This window comes from Chrysochloris asiatica, unplaced genomic scaffold (genome assembly GCF_000296735.1).
Source record: "Chrysochloris asiatica unplaced genomic scaffold, ChrAsi1.0 scaffold00039, whole genome shotgun sequence".
Classification (NCBI taxonomy): domain Eukaryota; kingdom Metazoa; phylum Chordata; class Mammalia; order Afrosoricida; family Chrysochloridae; genus Chrysochloris; species Chrysochloris asiatica.
The window spans coordinates 21,542,565-21,556,744 of record NW_006408557.1 but is presented as its reverse complement, the minus strand read 5'-3'; the positions used below and the strand labels follow the sequence as shown (position 1 = coordinate 21,556,744).

Below are 14,180 nucleotides of genomic sequence, written 5' to 3'. Positions count from 1 at the left end.
TCCAAAATCCAAAACAAACACATTGCTGTGGAGCTGGTTCTGACTCGTAGTGACCCTACTTGTTACAGAGTAGAACTGAGCCCTATAGGGTTTTCTCAAGAGAAGCAGATCCTCTTTCCTGCTGCCTTACCTTTGGGTTAGTGTTGTTGTTGTTAAGTGCCATCGAGTTGGTTCCAACTCATAGTGACCCTTTATAGGGTTTCCAAGGAGCAGCTGGTGAGCTTGAACCATTGACCTTGAAGTTCAAACCAACCTTGTAGTCCAGCACATTTACCTGCGGCGCCATACCAGGACTCCTTCTTAGTAGCTGAGTCAAAGGTTGCAAACAAAAGTGCCTGTAGGGGACTGGGCAGCTGCTGTACGCCAACCAGACCAGGAACCTAAGTTCCTCCTGATTGTTGCTTCATGGGCAAGCAGGCTAGCTGACCAGGTTTTCCAAAATATTCCTGAGAAACCACAAATTCTGAGGTTTTTTATGCCATTTCCCGACTTGCCAGTTTCAGAAAACAACTGTCTAGTACACTAAACCGTTGCATAGAGTCTATTCTATTCAAACTCATTGGACAAAGTCAAACTGCTCCATGGAATTTCCAAGGCTGTAAATCCCGAAGCAGACTGCCTCATTGTTCTCCTGAGGAGTGGCTAGTAGACTTGAACTGCTGACCTTTAGCAGTGGAGCCCTTTAACCTAGAAATCTGAGCGTGTCTATTGCCTGACTTCGGTTATCAAGTGACCAGTTTACAAACCCTGTGCTAGATAGTGGCTAAGAGCCCTTCTGCCTTAAAAATGCCAGATTCTTGTCTGCCCTGTGGAGTCCTGGTGTGGCACTGTGTGATGAAATACTGGACCCCAAGATTGGACCCCAAGACTGGACCCCAACATCTGTGGTTCAAACTCACCAGCCGCTCCTCAGAAACCCTACACAGGGTCACTATGAGTTGAAACTTACTCAACAGCACTTAACAATAACAACAACAACAATCCTCACCCTGCCCTCAAGGTGTTTCAGTCTCTCCTGGAAGACAAGGTATGTGTCTGCATAAACCCACAAAGGGAAACCTTAAACCTCTAGGAGTCCCAGGTGAGGACACCTGCTAAGGTTTCCTAGGGCGGTGAGGCTGGGACAGTGGGATCTTGCAATAAGCTTAGAAAGCAGATAGGAAGGAGTGTGCTCCAACTAAAACAGTAAATGAAGGAATGGGGCAATGGTCTAGAGTCTCCACCACGCTTTCCTGGGGCCCTCTAGGTGGGCCTATCCTGACTGTTGGCCAATCCTGGACTGGGTCTACCCTGGACTGTGAGAGTGAACAGAGAGCTTAAGTGAGTTGCCTATGGCTGTTCAGACAAAGAAGGGTGGATCAGGTCTGAGAACAGGTCTGACTGCGTTCTACCTCCATGTTTCCTGGAGAGGAGGGTGAGTCCCTTGTGGGTCCCTCCAGTGAAGGTAGAAGGAAGGAGGGAGGAGGGAAGAAAGAGGAAGCAGGAAGGAAGTTGACCAGGAGAGTTAGTCAGGGGCAGGGTAAGGGGATGATGGAGTCAGAGGCTACAGTTGGGAATTTCCTGACTCAGCCAGAAGGGTGGCTTCTGAGTAGTCTTAAAAAAGAGAGAGAGAAGCAGGAAACTAAACTCTGACCAAGTGAACTAATCTGAGCCAAGGTGTAGGGGCTAAGGGTGGGGAAAAAGAGCCTGCTCCATAGCCTAACTCCCAACCTCTATTTCTCAGGACCCTGCTTCCCATTTCCAAAAATGGTACTTGTGGGGAACTCTTATTCTGTGTAACTTTTAATGGCCATGTATTAATTTTCATGTGAATTAGAAAAAACAATAACCATGGCACCAAAGCTGGCATTTCACAATAATCAAAATGTTATTTGCCTTTGAGCTGACCCTTGACTGCTCCGTGTGTTATAGACTAGGGTTGCTCCATGGAGTTTCCTTTTATTATAACTTTTTATTGTGAATTGGAGCTCTGGTAGCGTAGTGGTTACGAATCGGGCTGCGAACCTTAAGGTCAGCGGTTCGAAACTACCAGTCGCTCCGCGGGAGAAAGATGAGGCTTTCTACTCCCGTAAAGATTTACACCCTCGGAAACCCTGTACAGGGTCGCTATGGGTCGGACCCGACTCGATGGCACTTAACAACAACAACAACAATTGTGAATTGAGTGGAGGTTTACAGAGCAGATCATCAGATCTACATTCAACAAACCCTACACCTTGCGTCATTATATGGTTGCAATCCCTTCCTTGTACCAACACTTCATAGTTATTTACCTCTATTCACCGTCACTTTTGCATTCCTCCCTGTGTCTCCTGCTACCTTCATCTTTCCTATGCTAACCTCCCTCTTGTTGAATATTACCTGTCTTGTCACCCATGTTAGCCTATGAATAATTTTCCTTCCCACCCTCCCCCCCAACTATCATAGATTGTATCTTTTATTAAGAAAATCTTTTCTTAACTTTTTACAAACTTGGTCTCATACAATGTTTGCCCTTGGTGATTGACTAATTTTGCACAACATAATGTCCTCCAGGTTCAACTATGTTGTGAGGTGTTTCACAACTTCATCATTATGTTCTAATATTTTGTAGTATTCCATTGTGAGTATGTATCAAAGTTTGTTTAACCATTCTTCTGTTGATGGACATTTTTAGGCTGTCTCCCATCTTTTTTATATTTCTCTTGTAGACAGCATATTGAAGGATCCTGTTTTCTTATCCATTCTTTTCTTCATGTCTCCTGACTGGTACGTTTAATCCATTTACATGTTGTGTGATTATCAAAAGGTATGAATTAATGACAACCATTTTTCTGTGTGGTTTGTGTGTGTGTGTGGTGGTACCGAATTCTTTGTTCCATATCATTTTCTATGCTGAGTTCATTTTGTTTGTGGGTTTTCATTTCTGTTATAATGTTTTTGTTGTTAAGTGCTGATCAAGTTGCTTCCGACCTATAGCGACCCTAGATAGGGTTTCCGAGGAGTAGCTGGTGAGCTTGAACCACCGATCTTGAGTTTAAACCAACTTTGCAGTCCAGTACATGAACCCACAGTGGTACACCAAGACTCTGTTGTATTAACGTTTACTAAATCTTTCTGGTTTTCCTCTTTTTTCTTTTTAATTTTGATGTGCAGATTATTTTTTTCTTTGAGATTACTCTGTAATTTATTATTTTTTCCCTGCTTAAAGCAGTATGTCTTATCTTAAAATCTACCTGACTTCCTTGACTTTTTTTTACTTTAAATACTTCTATATCTGGATCAGTTCTGGGTAATGTTGTTATGTGTGGTAATCTCAAGTTGTTGTCTGCTGTTATAGGTTCCGGTTCAAAGAACACCCTTTAGCATTTTTTGCAAAGTTGGTTTGGTCATTACAAATTCCTTTAGTATCTGTTTTTCAGGAAATGTCCTAATTTTGCCATCGTATTTGAGGGACAGCTTTGCTGGATATATGATTCTTGGTTAACAATGTTTTGTTGTTTTTTTTTTCAGAATTTTATATCTGTTATCCCATTACCTTCTTTCCTGCATGGTTTCTTCTGAGAACTTAGGGCTTATTTTTATTGATTTTCCTGTACAGTTAATTTCATTTTTTCTCAAGCTGCTCTCGGGATTTTTCCTTGTCTTTGATTTTGGAAAGTTTGGTTATGATATGTCTTGGTGATTAAGGGGGGGATCTATCCTTTTTGGGTTCATTCAGCTTCTTGTACGCTTATCTTCTTATCTTTCATGATGTTACAGAAATTTTTCTTCCAACAACTGTTTGACAATTTTCACTGTGCTTTTATTGTCTCTTCCTATTCTGGAATTCCTGTCACCCTTAAGATGTTCCTCTTCATGGTGTCCCACATAATTCTTAGGCTTTCTTCAGATTTTTCACTCTTTTTTTTCTGATTGTTTTAGCATATTAGTATTGACAGATTCATATTCAAGCTCACTGATTGGGACTTTCCATTGCTTCACGTCTACTCCTTTGCCCTTTCAATGCATTGTCCATTGCTGAGATCTTAGTACTAATCTTCTGGATCTCTAATTGCAAAAGGTTTTATAATATTTTATAATTTGCATTTTTGTCTGTTTTTTCTTATAGTGTTTTCCTGAGTTCTTCTAAAATGTTTATTGTGTTTTCCTTGCTAGCCTTGATCTTTCTAGCCATCCTTTGAAGGTACCAAATTAACATGTTTTTGAATTCTTTTTCATTTGTTTGAGGCAGTCTCTCTTGTTTCTTCATGTAAACTAAAATTATCTGTTGTCTCTGGGGCATTGTGAGGTTGTCATATTTGTAAAAATGAACAGTGCAATCATTGGACCTAGATTAGAGAACTCTCTGGTGGGCTTCTACAGTTCAAAGAGCTCACGAGGTGGTTGTGGGAGGGATGTGACGCAAGGAGTCTTGGTCCTAGATGGAGTTCTTATTGGCCTTTGTGTTATCAATGTTCAGGGCAATTCATCCAGAAAGTAGCTCTTGGAGGTCCTTAATAGAACTAGTTTCAGTGTCTGTTAGGACCACAGGGCAGCTGGGGGGAAGGTTGACTGGTTAAATGCTGGTCTAGTGGCTCTGTGGGTTTTGTAGGTTTGGAGCCAAGACCCCCTGAATCCAAACACCAAAGTGGCACACCAGAATGATGCAGCCAGCCCCCAACTCACACTGGCATGTCCCCTAACCACAGAGCTCTGAACTCCTGGAGAGCAGGGCCTATGCTGGGAGCGGATGAGGGTGGGAGCTGACCACACCAGGGCAGCGTGGGGGAAAAGAAGAAATTGCACCTTTCCCAGCACCCACACTCTGCCAGGCCTCCCTCCACTGCCAAAGTTGCTCATAATATGGTCAAGCCGCATCTGGCCAGACATTTACCAGTCAGTATTCCTTCTTGCCATCCCTGCCCAGCCTCTCGTCGCAGCAAGCACTCTATCCACTTTTCTTACCTTTCTTCTGAAGATCAGGGTCCCAGAATTTCTTCTGTGTGTGTTTCATTTGATTCCTTGTATCTCTGTTGTAGAGGGTTCATGTAGTGTGTCTGCCTAGTGCACCATCTTGCTGGAAGTCCCCTGGCGTTTTCTTTTTTTAAAGAAAAAATTGAGGAATGAGAGCCGATAGGAATAAGAAGTTAAAGTGAAGCCCATGGCTAGTTCTGGAGTCTCAGTGTATCACTGCAGGATAATGCATTGGACCACAAGGTCTGTTGGAACTGTAAGGTCAGCAGTTCAAACTTACTAGCTGCTCCTGGGAAACCCTATACAAGGTCTCTATGAGCCAGAACCAACTCAACAGCACTTAACAACAACAACAAGGTCTAAATCTAGGATCCCAGGTGGCATAGTTGGTTAAGCATTGGCAAGGTCAACAGTTCAAATCCACCAACTGCTCTGAGTAAGAAAAATGAGGGTTTCTGCTCCTGTAAAGATTTACAGCCTCAGAAACCCTATACAGTGTCACCATGCTTTATGGCACACAGCAGCAGGCTAGGCTTAGGACATCATTTAGTGTTAGGCTTTTAGGGTTCATTGTTGTCATATAGAGTTTCCAAGGAGTGGCTGGTGCGTTTAAACCACCGATCTTGCAGTTAGCAGTCCAGTGCTTATCTTACAGCACCACACCAGGACTCCAGGGTTATAGTTAGGGTTAGGGTTAGTTTTAGGGCTATGGGTTAGGCAAAGAGTAAGGCTTTATCTAGTTTTAGGGTTACAATTGTTGTAGCTGTACCGTCAAGTCAGTTCTGATTCACAGCGACCCTATGCATAACAGAACAAAACACTGCCCAGTCCTGTGCCATCCTCCCAATTGTTGTTCGAGCCCACTGCTGCTGCCACTGTGTCAATTCATCTCATTGGGGGACTTCCTCTTTTTCATTGACCCTCCACTCCAGGGACTGGCCCCACCTGAAAATGTGTCTAATAAAGCATGAGAGACAAAGTCTTGCCATCCTGACTTCTAAGGAGCATTCTGGCTGTATTTCTTCCAACACAGATTTGGTTGTTCTTCTGGCCGTTCTTGGCACTTTTAAATAATTTTCCTTAAAGTCTACTTAATTTCCTCCACATTTGGAAGTTCTGTGACTACATTATTCCCTTCTTTTATTTTGTGGGTTTTTGTTGTTGTTGCAAACTGGCATCTCTATTTTCCCTATTTTCAATCTTTGAATTTGTTTTACTTTGAATACTTCTGTATCTGGCTTGAGTACTGGCTGATTTTGTTTTGTATGTAATCTCAAGTTGTTCTCTGCTGTTGTTAGTTCTCTGTCCAACAAACTCCCTTTAGTATTTTTTGAAAGGTTGGTCTGGTTTTTACAATTTCTTTGAAATTCCTTATAGGGAAATGTCCTAATTTTGCTGTCGTATTTGATGGACACTTTTGCTGGGCATAGGATTCTTGGTTGGCAATTTTTTCTTCCAGAGTTTTGTATATGACGTCCTATTGTCTTCTTGCCTGCAGGATTTTTGCTAAGATATTAGAGCTTAGTCTTATTAATTCTCCTTTGTAGATAACTTCTATTTTCACTAAGCTGCTCTCAGGACTCTCTCCTTGTCTTTGGTTTTGAAAAGTTTGGTTATGATATGTTTTGGTGATGCTCTTTTGGAGTCTATACTGTTAGGAGTTTATTCAACTTCTTAAGTGACAATCTTGTCGTCTTTCATGATGTTAGGGATGTTTTCTTCCAACAACTCTTGGACAATTTTTTCTATGGCTCTTTGTTTTTTGTTTTTGTTTTTTATCTCTTCCTGTTCTGAAATTCCAATTTGTTGTTGTTGTTGTTATGTGCCATCGAGTCGGTTCCGACCCATAGCGACCCTGTGAGTTATTCCTCTTGATAGTTATCCCTCTTGATATTTCTTGGGACTTTTTGGCTCTTTTTACTGAATTTTTTGGTTTTTCTCTGCTGTTGTTACCAAGTGCTACCAAGTCAATTCTAACCCTGTATAAAGTTTCCAAGGAGCAGCTGATGGGTTTGAACTGTCAGCATTGGGGTTAAAAACCCAGTGTTTATCCAACAGCATCACACCAGAACCCCATTGAGAGCTTTGTCTTAAAACTCAGTAATTCATCCTACCATTAATACAATTATACTTCTTCGCTCTTTCAATGTATTATCTACTTCTAAAGTCTTAGTATTAATTTTCTGGCTTTCTAAATACTGTTATTGTATGATTTTTTTTTTTTTCTTTTCCATTTATGTTGTCAGTTTATTCTTGAAGTGTTTTCCTGAATTCTTCTAAAATTTTGTTTGTGTTTTCCTTGATGTCATCGGCGGTCTTCTCAACCATTCTCTCAATCTGTTGAAGGTACCTAAATATTATTCTTTTAAATTCCTTATCAGGTAGTTCCGATACCATTTCTGGAATTATATTTTCTGACTCTGTAACTTGGTCACTTGTTTGAAACATTCTGTCTTGTTTCTTGTAAACTGGAATTTCCTGTTTTCTCCAGGACACTGTGGTGTCATTGTATTTCTACTTAATTGCTAATTATATGTTGTTGTGTTCTCACCGCCTATCTCCTGATGGATGTGGTAGAGACTGGAAGTATGCACATAGTTCTCTGATCAGTGTTTGTATAGTGTAGTGCAGGGCCATTTCGTGTGCCTCCATAGGTAGGAATGGTAAGCTCAGTTCCTGATCCCAGAGCAGAGACTGCACAGGAGGGATTGCCACTGGCCACATCCCCAGCTACCAGGAAGGTACATGGAACAAAATTGTAGAAAAATATCTCTATCAATGTTCCCCCAGCATCTCACCAGTTTCTGTGTGTCTTTCAAGGGTTGCTTGATGCAAATACAAGCTCAGAGAATATTTTCTCTATCCTCCTTGCCTGCCTACCTTGCTTTGTTCACTTATCAAAATAACCTGCCATTTCTTTAAACACATTCCTCATTTCTTTAAGCAGATGGTGCTACTTTAACCTGTAGAAGACTGTCCCCTTAAAGTGACCCCTCCTCCTCCTCTATCTATAGACAAGGAGCTCTCATAGTATAGTTGTTACGAATCGGGCTGAGAACCTCAAGGTCAGCAGTTCAAAACTACCAGCTGTTCCGCGGGAGAAAGATGAGGCTTTCTGCTCCTGTGAAGATTTACAGCCTCAGAAACCCTGTACAGAGTCGCTATGAGTCGGAACCGACTCCACGGCATATAGCCACCACCACCACCTATCTATCGACACTTGTGATTTTTTAACATTTAGTTATTACCAACAAGGAAGGCCACCTTAAATGCGTCATTTTGCCCATTACAGGTAACTTTTGTCTCAAGGACAATTTACTGGTGAGAAACGCTGTTGGAATTCTAAATGGCATTCCCATTGTTTAAGATTCGTTGCCCACTATTCTATTGCATTGTTGTTCTTTTCATTCTCTATTTCTAGCAACTCTTCATATATTAGGGAGATGAGCCCTTTGTCTGCAATGTCCACCACAAATTTAATATTTTTCCCCAGGTTGTCATTTGTCTTTTGACTTTGCTTTTGGTCTTTTTTTTTGCTACACAGAAGTTTTTTGTTTTGTTTTGTTTTACTTTGAGTTTTTGTCTGCTTGCTGGTCTGTTTTGTTTGTTTTCTCTTCTATACAGTTGAATATATCAACCTTTTCTTTTATTCCTTCTAGATTTATGAGTCATGGTTAGGATAGCTTTCCACAGTTAAAAAGGAGCTTGCCTGTGTTTGACTACCAAGAAGGCAACTTATTCAGAGGGAGAAGCATGACTAACACGGGGCCCAAAAGCAGTCTCTTACCAAACTGTAAACTTGAAGTTGCTCACCAGGTATCTTTTTTTGTCCTCCCTGCTGTAGGCTAACGTGAGGAGGTGGACAGCACCATGGTTTTCCTGACCCACCTGCTGGTCTGCATCTTTGGAACGGGCTCCTGGGTGGCCATCAATGGGCTCTGGGTAGAGCTGCCTCTGCTGGTGATGGAGCTGCCCGAAGGCTGGTACCTACCCTCTTACCTCACAGTGATCATCCAGTTGGCCAATGTTGGCCCCCTCCTGGTCACCCTGCTCCATCACTTCCGGCCCGGCTGCCTTCCTGAAGTGCCCATCATTTATGCCGTGTTGTGTGTGGGCACCATCACCTGCACCCTCTTCGCCTTCCTCTGGAACATGACCTCCAGGGTTCTGGGCGGCCACCACAGCATCGCCTTCTTGGCTCTCACCTTCTTCCTGGCCCTAGTGGACTGTACCTCTTCTGTCACCTTCCTGCCCTTCATGAGCCAGCTGCCCATTCACTACCTCACCACCTTCTTTGTGGGTGAAGGACTCAGTGGCCTCCTGCCTTCCCTGGTGGCTCTTGCTCAAGGTTCAGGTCTTACCACTTGTGTCAACATCACTGGTACACCAGACATCACCCCAAACCCCACGACCAACAGGACAATTGGCATCATACAGGTACCGAGCAAGACCCAGTGCTATTGTATCGCTCTGGGTTTGATCATGGACAGAATATGCAGATGCCTTGTGCTTTTTAGACATTGGGTAGACCAGCGTTCTTACCTATTTGTACCTTAGATCACCTGGGGAATCTACTACATTGAGAGCAATTCAGTAAGAATCTCTGAAGATGAGGCTCATCTGGAATCCTTGGGGCCATATGTATTTGGGAATTGGAGGTTCTCAGATTTGAGACTATGCTGCCCCAGTCCCTGACAGTACAAAGGACCCAGTGGCCCAGCACAATGACACTATTTATTGCTCACAACCTAAAAGCAACCATAGCCAATGTGCCAAGTAGGCCTGTAAAAAGCCACGTATCAGTTCAACTCAAGGGTTATTGCCAAGTAGGTCTATAAATTATTTTGATTTTCAGAGGTTTTGGATTTCAGAATTGCAGATTAAGGGACTATGACCTTGTATTCTGTCAAAGTTCCCCCAGTGATGCTAAGGCAGAATCAGGATTAAGGCCCCTAGACTTTAGACATTTCTTCAAATCTTCACCCCTAGGGATCTGATCAACCCACATCCTGACATAATCGAGGGACCTGAATGACTTTAGTCCTGTTGTTGCCCAGGGCTCTGACTGATCCTCATCCAAACATCATCCAGAGACCTGATTGACTCCCATCCCAACATCCCCTAGGGACCTAACTGACCTTATCCTGACATCACCCAGGAACTTGACTAGCCCTTATTTTGTCTTTACCCAGGGAGCCAACAGCACTCTCATGTCTGACCTCACAGGAACTACAGCCTCCACCATCCACCTGGAAAGCCGTTACCTCCCTGCCAACTTCTCACCTTTGGTCTTCTTTCTCCTGCTCTCCTTTATGATGGCCTGCTGCCTAGCTGCTTTCTTCTTCCTCCAACTCCAACGCAGGCACTGGAAGGCCTCCACCGAAGACCTCTTCAGCTCCCAGATCACCCTCCACTCCTTTCGACCACAGGAGAAGCAGGACCTGAGTCTTCCAGGCCCGGTGGACAGCATCAAGGACCAGGGACCTGTAGAGGAAAAGACAGCCTCTCTCCACCCAGTTCAGCTGGCCTTCATCTACCTCTTGGTGGCCTTTGTAAATGCATTCACAAATGGTGTGCTGCCCTCCGTTCAGACCTACTCCTGCCTGTCCTATGGGCCTGTCATCTACCATCTGTCCGCCACCCTCAGCAACATGGCCAACCCTCTCGCCTGCTTCGTCACCATGTTCCTGCCTCTCAGGTCTGCTCATCTGGCCCTGGGGAGTCCTGGGGGAGGTTGTCACTCCAGAACCCAGTATTCCAAGCCGTATCTGTCAGGCTGGATGTGCAGTGATTAAGAACATATTTCTGGACCTCATCTGCCTCTGTTCAAATCTCAGCTCTGCCACTTGCTAGCTGTGTGATATTGGACAATCAGGTCACCTCTCTGTGCCTCTGAGACTTTTCTCTAGAGAATGGAGATAATGCCTTCTGCCTCCTAGGGATGCTAGGAGGGTGAAATCAGTGAATTCTGTAAAGCTCCTAGAGCCATAGCTGACTCACAGCAGGCCCTGTGAAAATATCAGTCACGACTGCCAACAGCCCCATGGGGAGAGAAGCAGGCAGCTTTTGCAGTTGCTATTTTACAAAGGAGAAAACAAGCTCAGAGAAAGGGCATGACCTAGTCTAATCCCCAGCTTTCCTGCCCTGCCCTCCTGCCTCTAGCCACCAGCCGGCCTCATTGGAGCTGCAATTCTAGGAAGTTGGTACAATTCAAATTAAGCTTGGATTTGGAACCTGGGATTTGAGTTTTTAATAAGCAGCCTGGGTGGTCCTGTTCAGACCCCAGTAAGAAAAACACCCACGTTGAGGTTATAAAATTATAAATCTAAGAACTTAGATTTATAGAATCCATACCTAAGAATCCATACCTCTGCCCTGCCTGGCCTTTGCTGGCTCAGACCTGTCCACGCCACCTGCACACACACCCTTCCCCTAGACCAAGAAAGAGAAGAAATGAGGACCAGAGAGTTAGACAGAATATATCCATTTTTCAGGAAGCTGGATTTTCGCCCTTGGGACTTGAACCCACTTCCTGTGATTGCTATAGCAAAGCACCACAGGCTGGGTGGCTTAAAACAACAGAAATATATTCTTGGGACCTTCTGGAGGCTAGATGTCCAAAATCAAGGTGCTGGCGGGACAAGGCCCTAGGGAAGGATCCTTCCTTGCTTCTTCTAACTTCTGGTGGTCTTTGGCATTCCTTGGCTTGTGGCGGTCTAACTCCAATGTTTGGTCTCCGCATGGCCATCTTCCCTCACATCTGTCAGTGTCTCTCTTCTTTATGTAAGGTCATCATATTGCATTAGGGCTGACTCTATTCTGGTATGACTTAATATTAACTAATTACATCAACTAAGACCCTACTTCAAAATAAGTTCATATTCACAGGTGGTGTGAATATGTCTTTTCAAGGGACACAATCCAACCCATAATAGGGCTTTAAAACCCTAGAGACAGAATTGAGGTTTCTAGGGAAGTGGGACCAGAGACCACAGTGTCTGAGAAGCCCAGGATGTTAGAAATGACAGAACTTGAGTCACAAGATCCAAGAATCTTGGAGCAGAAAGTATCCTGAGAAGCAGGGACAGGCTCCTTCCTTGTCACCCAGGGTGCAGACAAGTCTTGGTGTTCTGAAGAGTGTAGACAAGGACTTTAAATGAAGGGCTATGTCCTCGACTGTCAGGAGTGGTGGCAGTGTTATGTGTAGGGCTGTGAACCACAAAGTCAGCAGTTCAAACCCACTAGCTGTTCTGCAGCAGAAAGATGAGGTTGTCTGATCCTACAGCCTCGGAAACCATAGGGAGCAGGTCTACTCTATCCTATAGGGTCTTGATGAATCAGGATCAACTTGAGGTCAATGAGTTTGGGTCCTCAACTCTCAAGCAGAAAGGCCACCTGTAGAGTGATGCTCCTTGTAGTCAGTGGAGATCATGTAGCCGCTTGTTGGTGACAGTGGATAGGTAACTGAGGCCAGAGAGGGAAGGGGTCACTTGAGGTCATACAGCATTCATGCAGTGCCAGAGCTGTGATCCAAATCACCTTCTAGTCAGCCCAGCTTCTTGGCCAAGGTTGGGAATGTTGCAGGAAGAAATAGCAACAGACAAACTAAAGGTTTAAAATATGGTCCAGGGCCACAGTCAGGCTCTGCAAACACTGTTCCTTCCGGGCACCACGGCCCTGCTGAGACTCATAGCTTAAATGGTAGAACTGGGACTTAAACCTGGTCCATCTGCACCAGAACCCATTTTCTTTCTCCTTCTGGAATGCTAGGCCCTGCCTCTAATGCTTGCTGTGACTTAGGCCAGCCCACCCCTTGCATTAGGGCTGACTCTACTCTGGTATGTCTTAATATTAGCTAATTACATCTACATAATCCCAAGTGGCCCGGAAGTTTCCATGTGGGTCTAACTCCTAACCCTGGAGATGGTGGTCATTCCACATGGACCCTAGGAAAGGGTGGAGGCAGAAGTTGGTTTTTCACCTTTCTTACTCTGTCCTAGGTCTCTGCCGTTCCTCGGGGGCCTCGTGATGCTTGGGACTGGGTTTGGGGCCTACAATATGGCCATGGCTGTGATGAGTCCCTGTCCCCTCCTGCAGGGCCACTGGGCTGGCAAAGTCCTCATTGTAAGTAATATGGTCTAGGTGTTGCTCTCCCCTTTCCTTTCCTGCCCCCTCACCTCCTGGTCATGTCCTTAGGAGACCCAGGTGCAGTCCTTCCAAATGACCAGTTTCTCTTAGGAAGGTCTGAGTTGGGTAGGGAGGGAAGAGGGGCAATTCTCCTTTGGGAGTTGGGAGTTAGAAGGGTGAGGTGGCTGGTCTTTGAATCTCACACTCTTCCCACCTGTGTGTGTCAGAAGTGGCCGTTTTACAAATCGGGCTGCGAGCTGCAAGGTCAGCAGTTCGAAACTACCAACTGTTCCACGGGAGAAAGATGAGGCTTTCTGCTCCCGTAAAGATTTACAGCCTCGGAAACCCTGTACAGGGTCGCTATGAGTCGGAACCGACTCCAAGGCACATAACAACAACAACAACAACAACAACTTGTGCCCTGAGGGGGGTCAATTTATGGGGCCCCTTAGCCCTACAGGGTCACCACAGAAGACTCCCTTTGCACTTAAAGGTTATTCCATGAACTTCCCTTAACAGGAGTGAAAGGGCTTCACTTCTGGGGCTCACCCTGCAAGCCCCCTTCACTCTGCGTCTTTCCCCGCCCATCTCTGCAGGTGGCCTCGTGGGTGCTGTTCTCTGGTTGTCTGAGCTACGTCAAAGCAATGCTGGGCATGATCCTGCGTGACCACAGCCGCAGTGCCCTCTTGTGGTGCGGGGCAACTGTGCAGCTAGGCTCCCTAGTTGGAGCGCTTCTCATGTTCCCACTGGTCAATGTGCTGAAACTCTTCTCCTCCACTGACTTTTGCAGCCTGCAGTGCTCCTCCTAGGCCATCTGGGGGTACACAGCCACTACAGGGCACCCACTTGGCCCCCATTTCTAACACCTGGATACTGATACCCAGAGAGGCAAGAGGTATGCCCAAGCACACAGAGCAAGGGGTAGGAGAGTAAAGAGACAGAGCCATTTGGAACTATAAGGAATGAAGCAGGTGTCCCAAGCACAGCTCTACCTGTGACACAGTACCTGCATCTCCAACATTCCAGATCTTCCTTGTTTGGCTCTTGATTCATAACTGATTTGAAGTGTCCAGATGGAGTTGTGCCCAAGGAGGAGGTATGTTACAAGGAAAGCATCT

At 44.8% G+C, this 14,180-nt stretch overlaps 1 protein-coding gene across 1 annotated transcript; it reads left to right on the top strand.

The window, feature by feature from the left end:
- The first annotated feature begins 8,805 nt into the window (after positions 1–8,805).
- SLC52A3 (solute carrier family 52 (riboflavin transporter), member 3) lies at positions 8,806–13,871 on the top strand. Its single transcript, XM_006860728.1, has 4 exons — positions 8,806–9,372; positions 10,128–10,633; positions 12,936–13,059; positions 13,659–13,871. Exons 1-4 carry the CDS (start codon positions 8,806–8,808, stop codon positions 13,869–13,871), a joined length of 1,410 nt encoding a protein of 469 aa, XP_006860790.1.
- Positions 13,872–14,180: the final 309 nt, after the last annotated feature.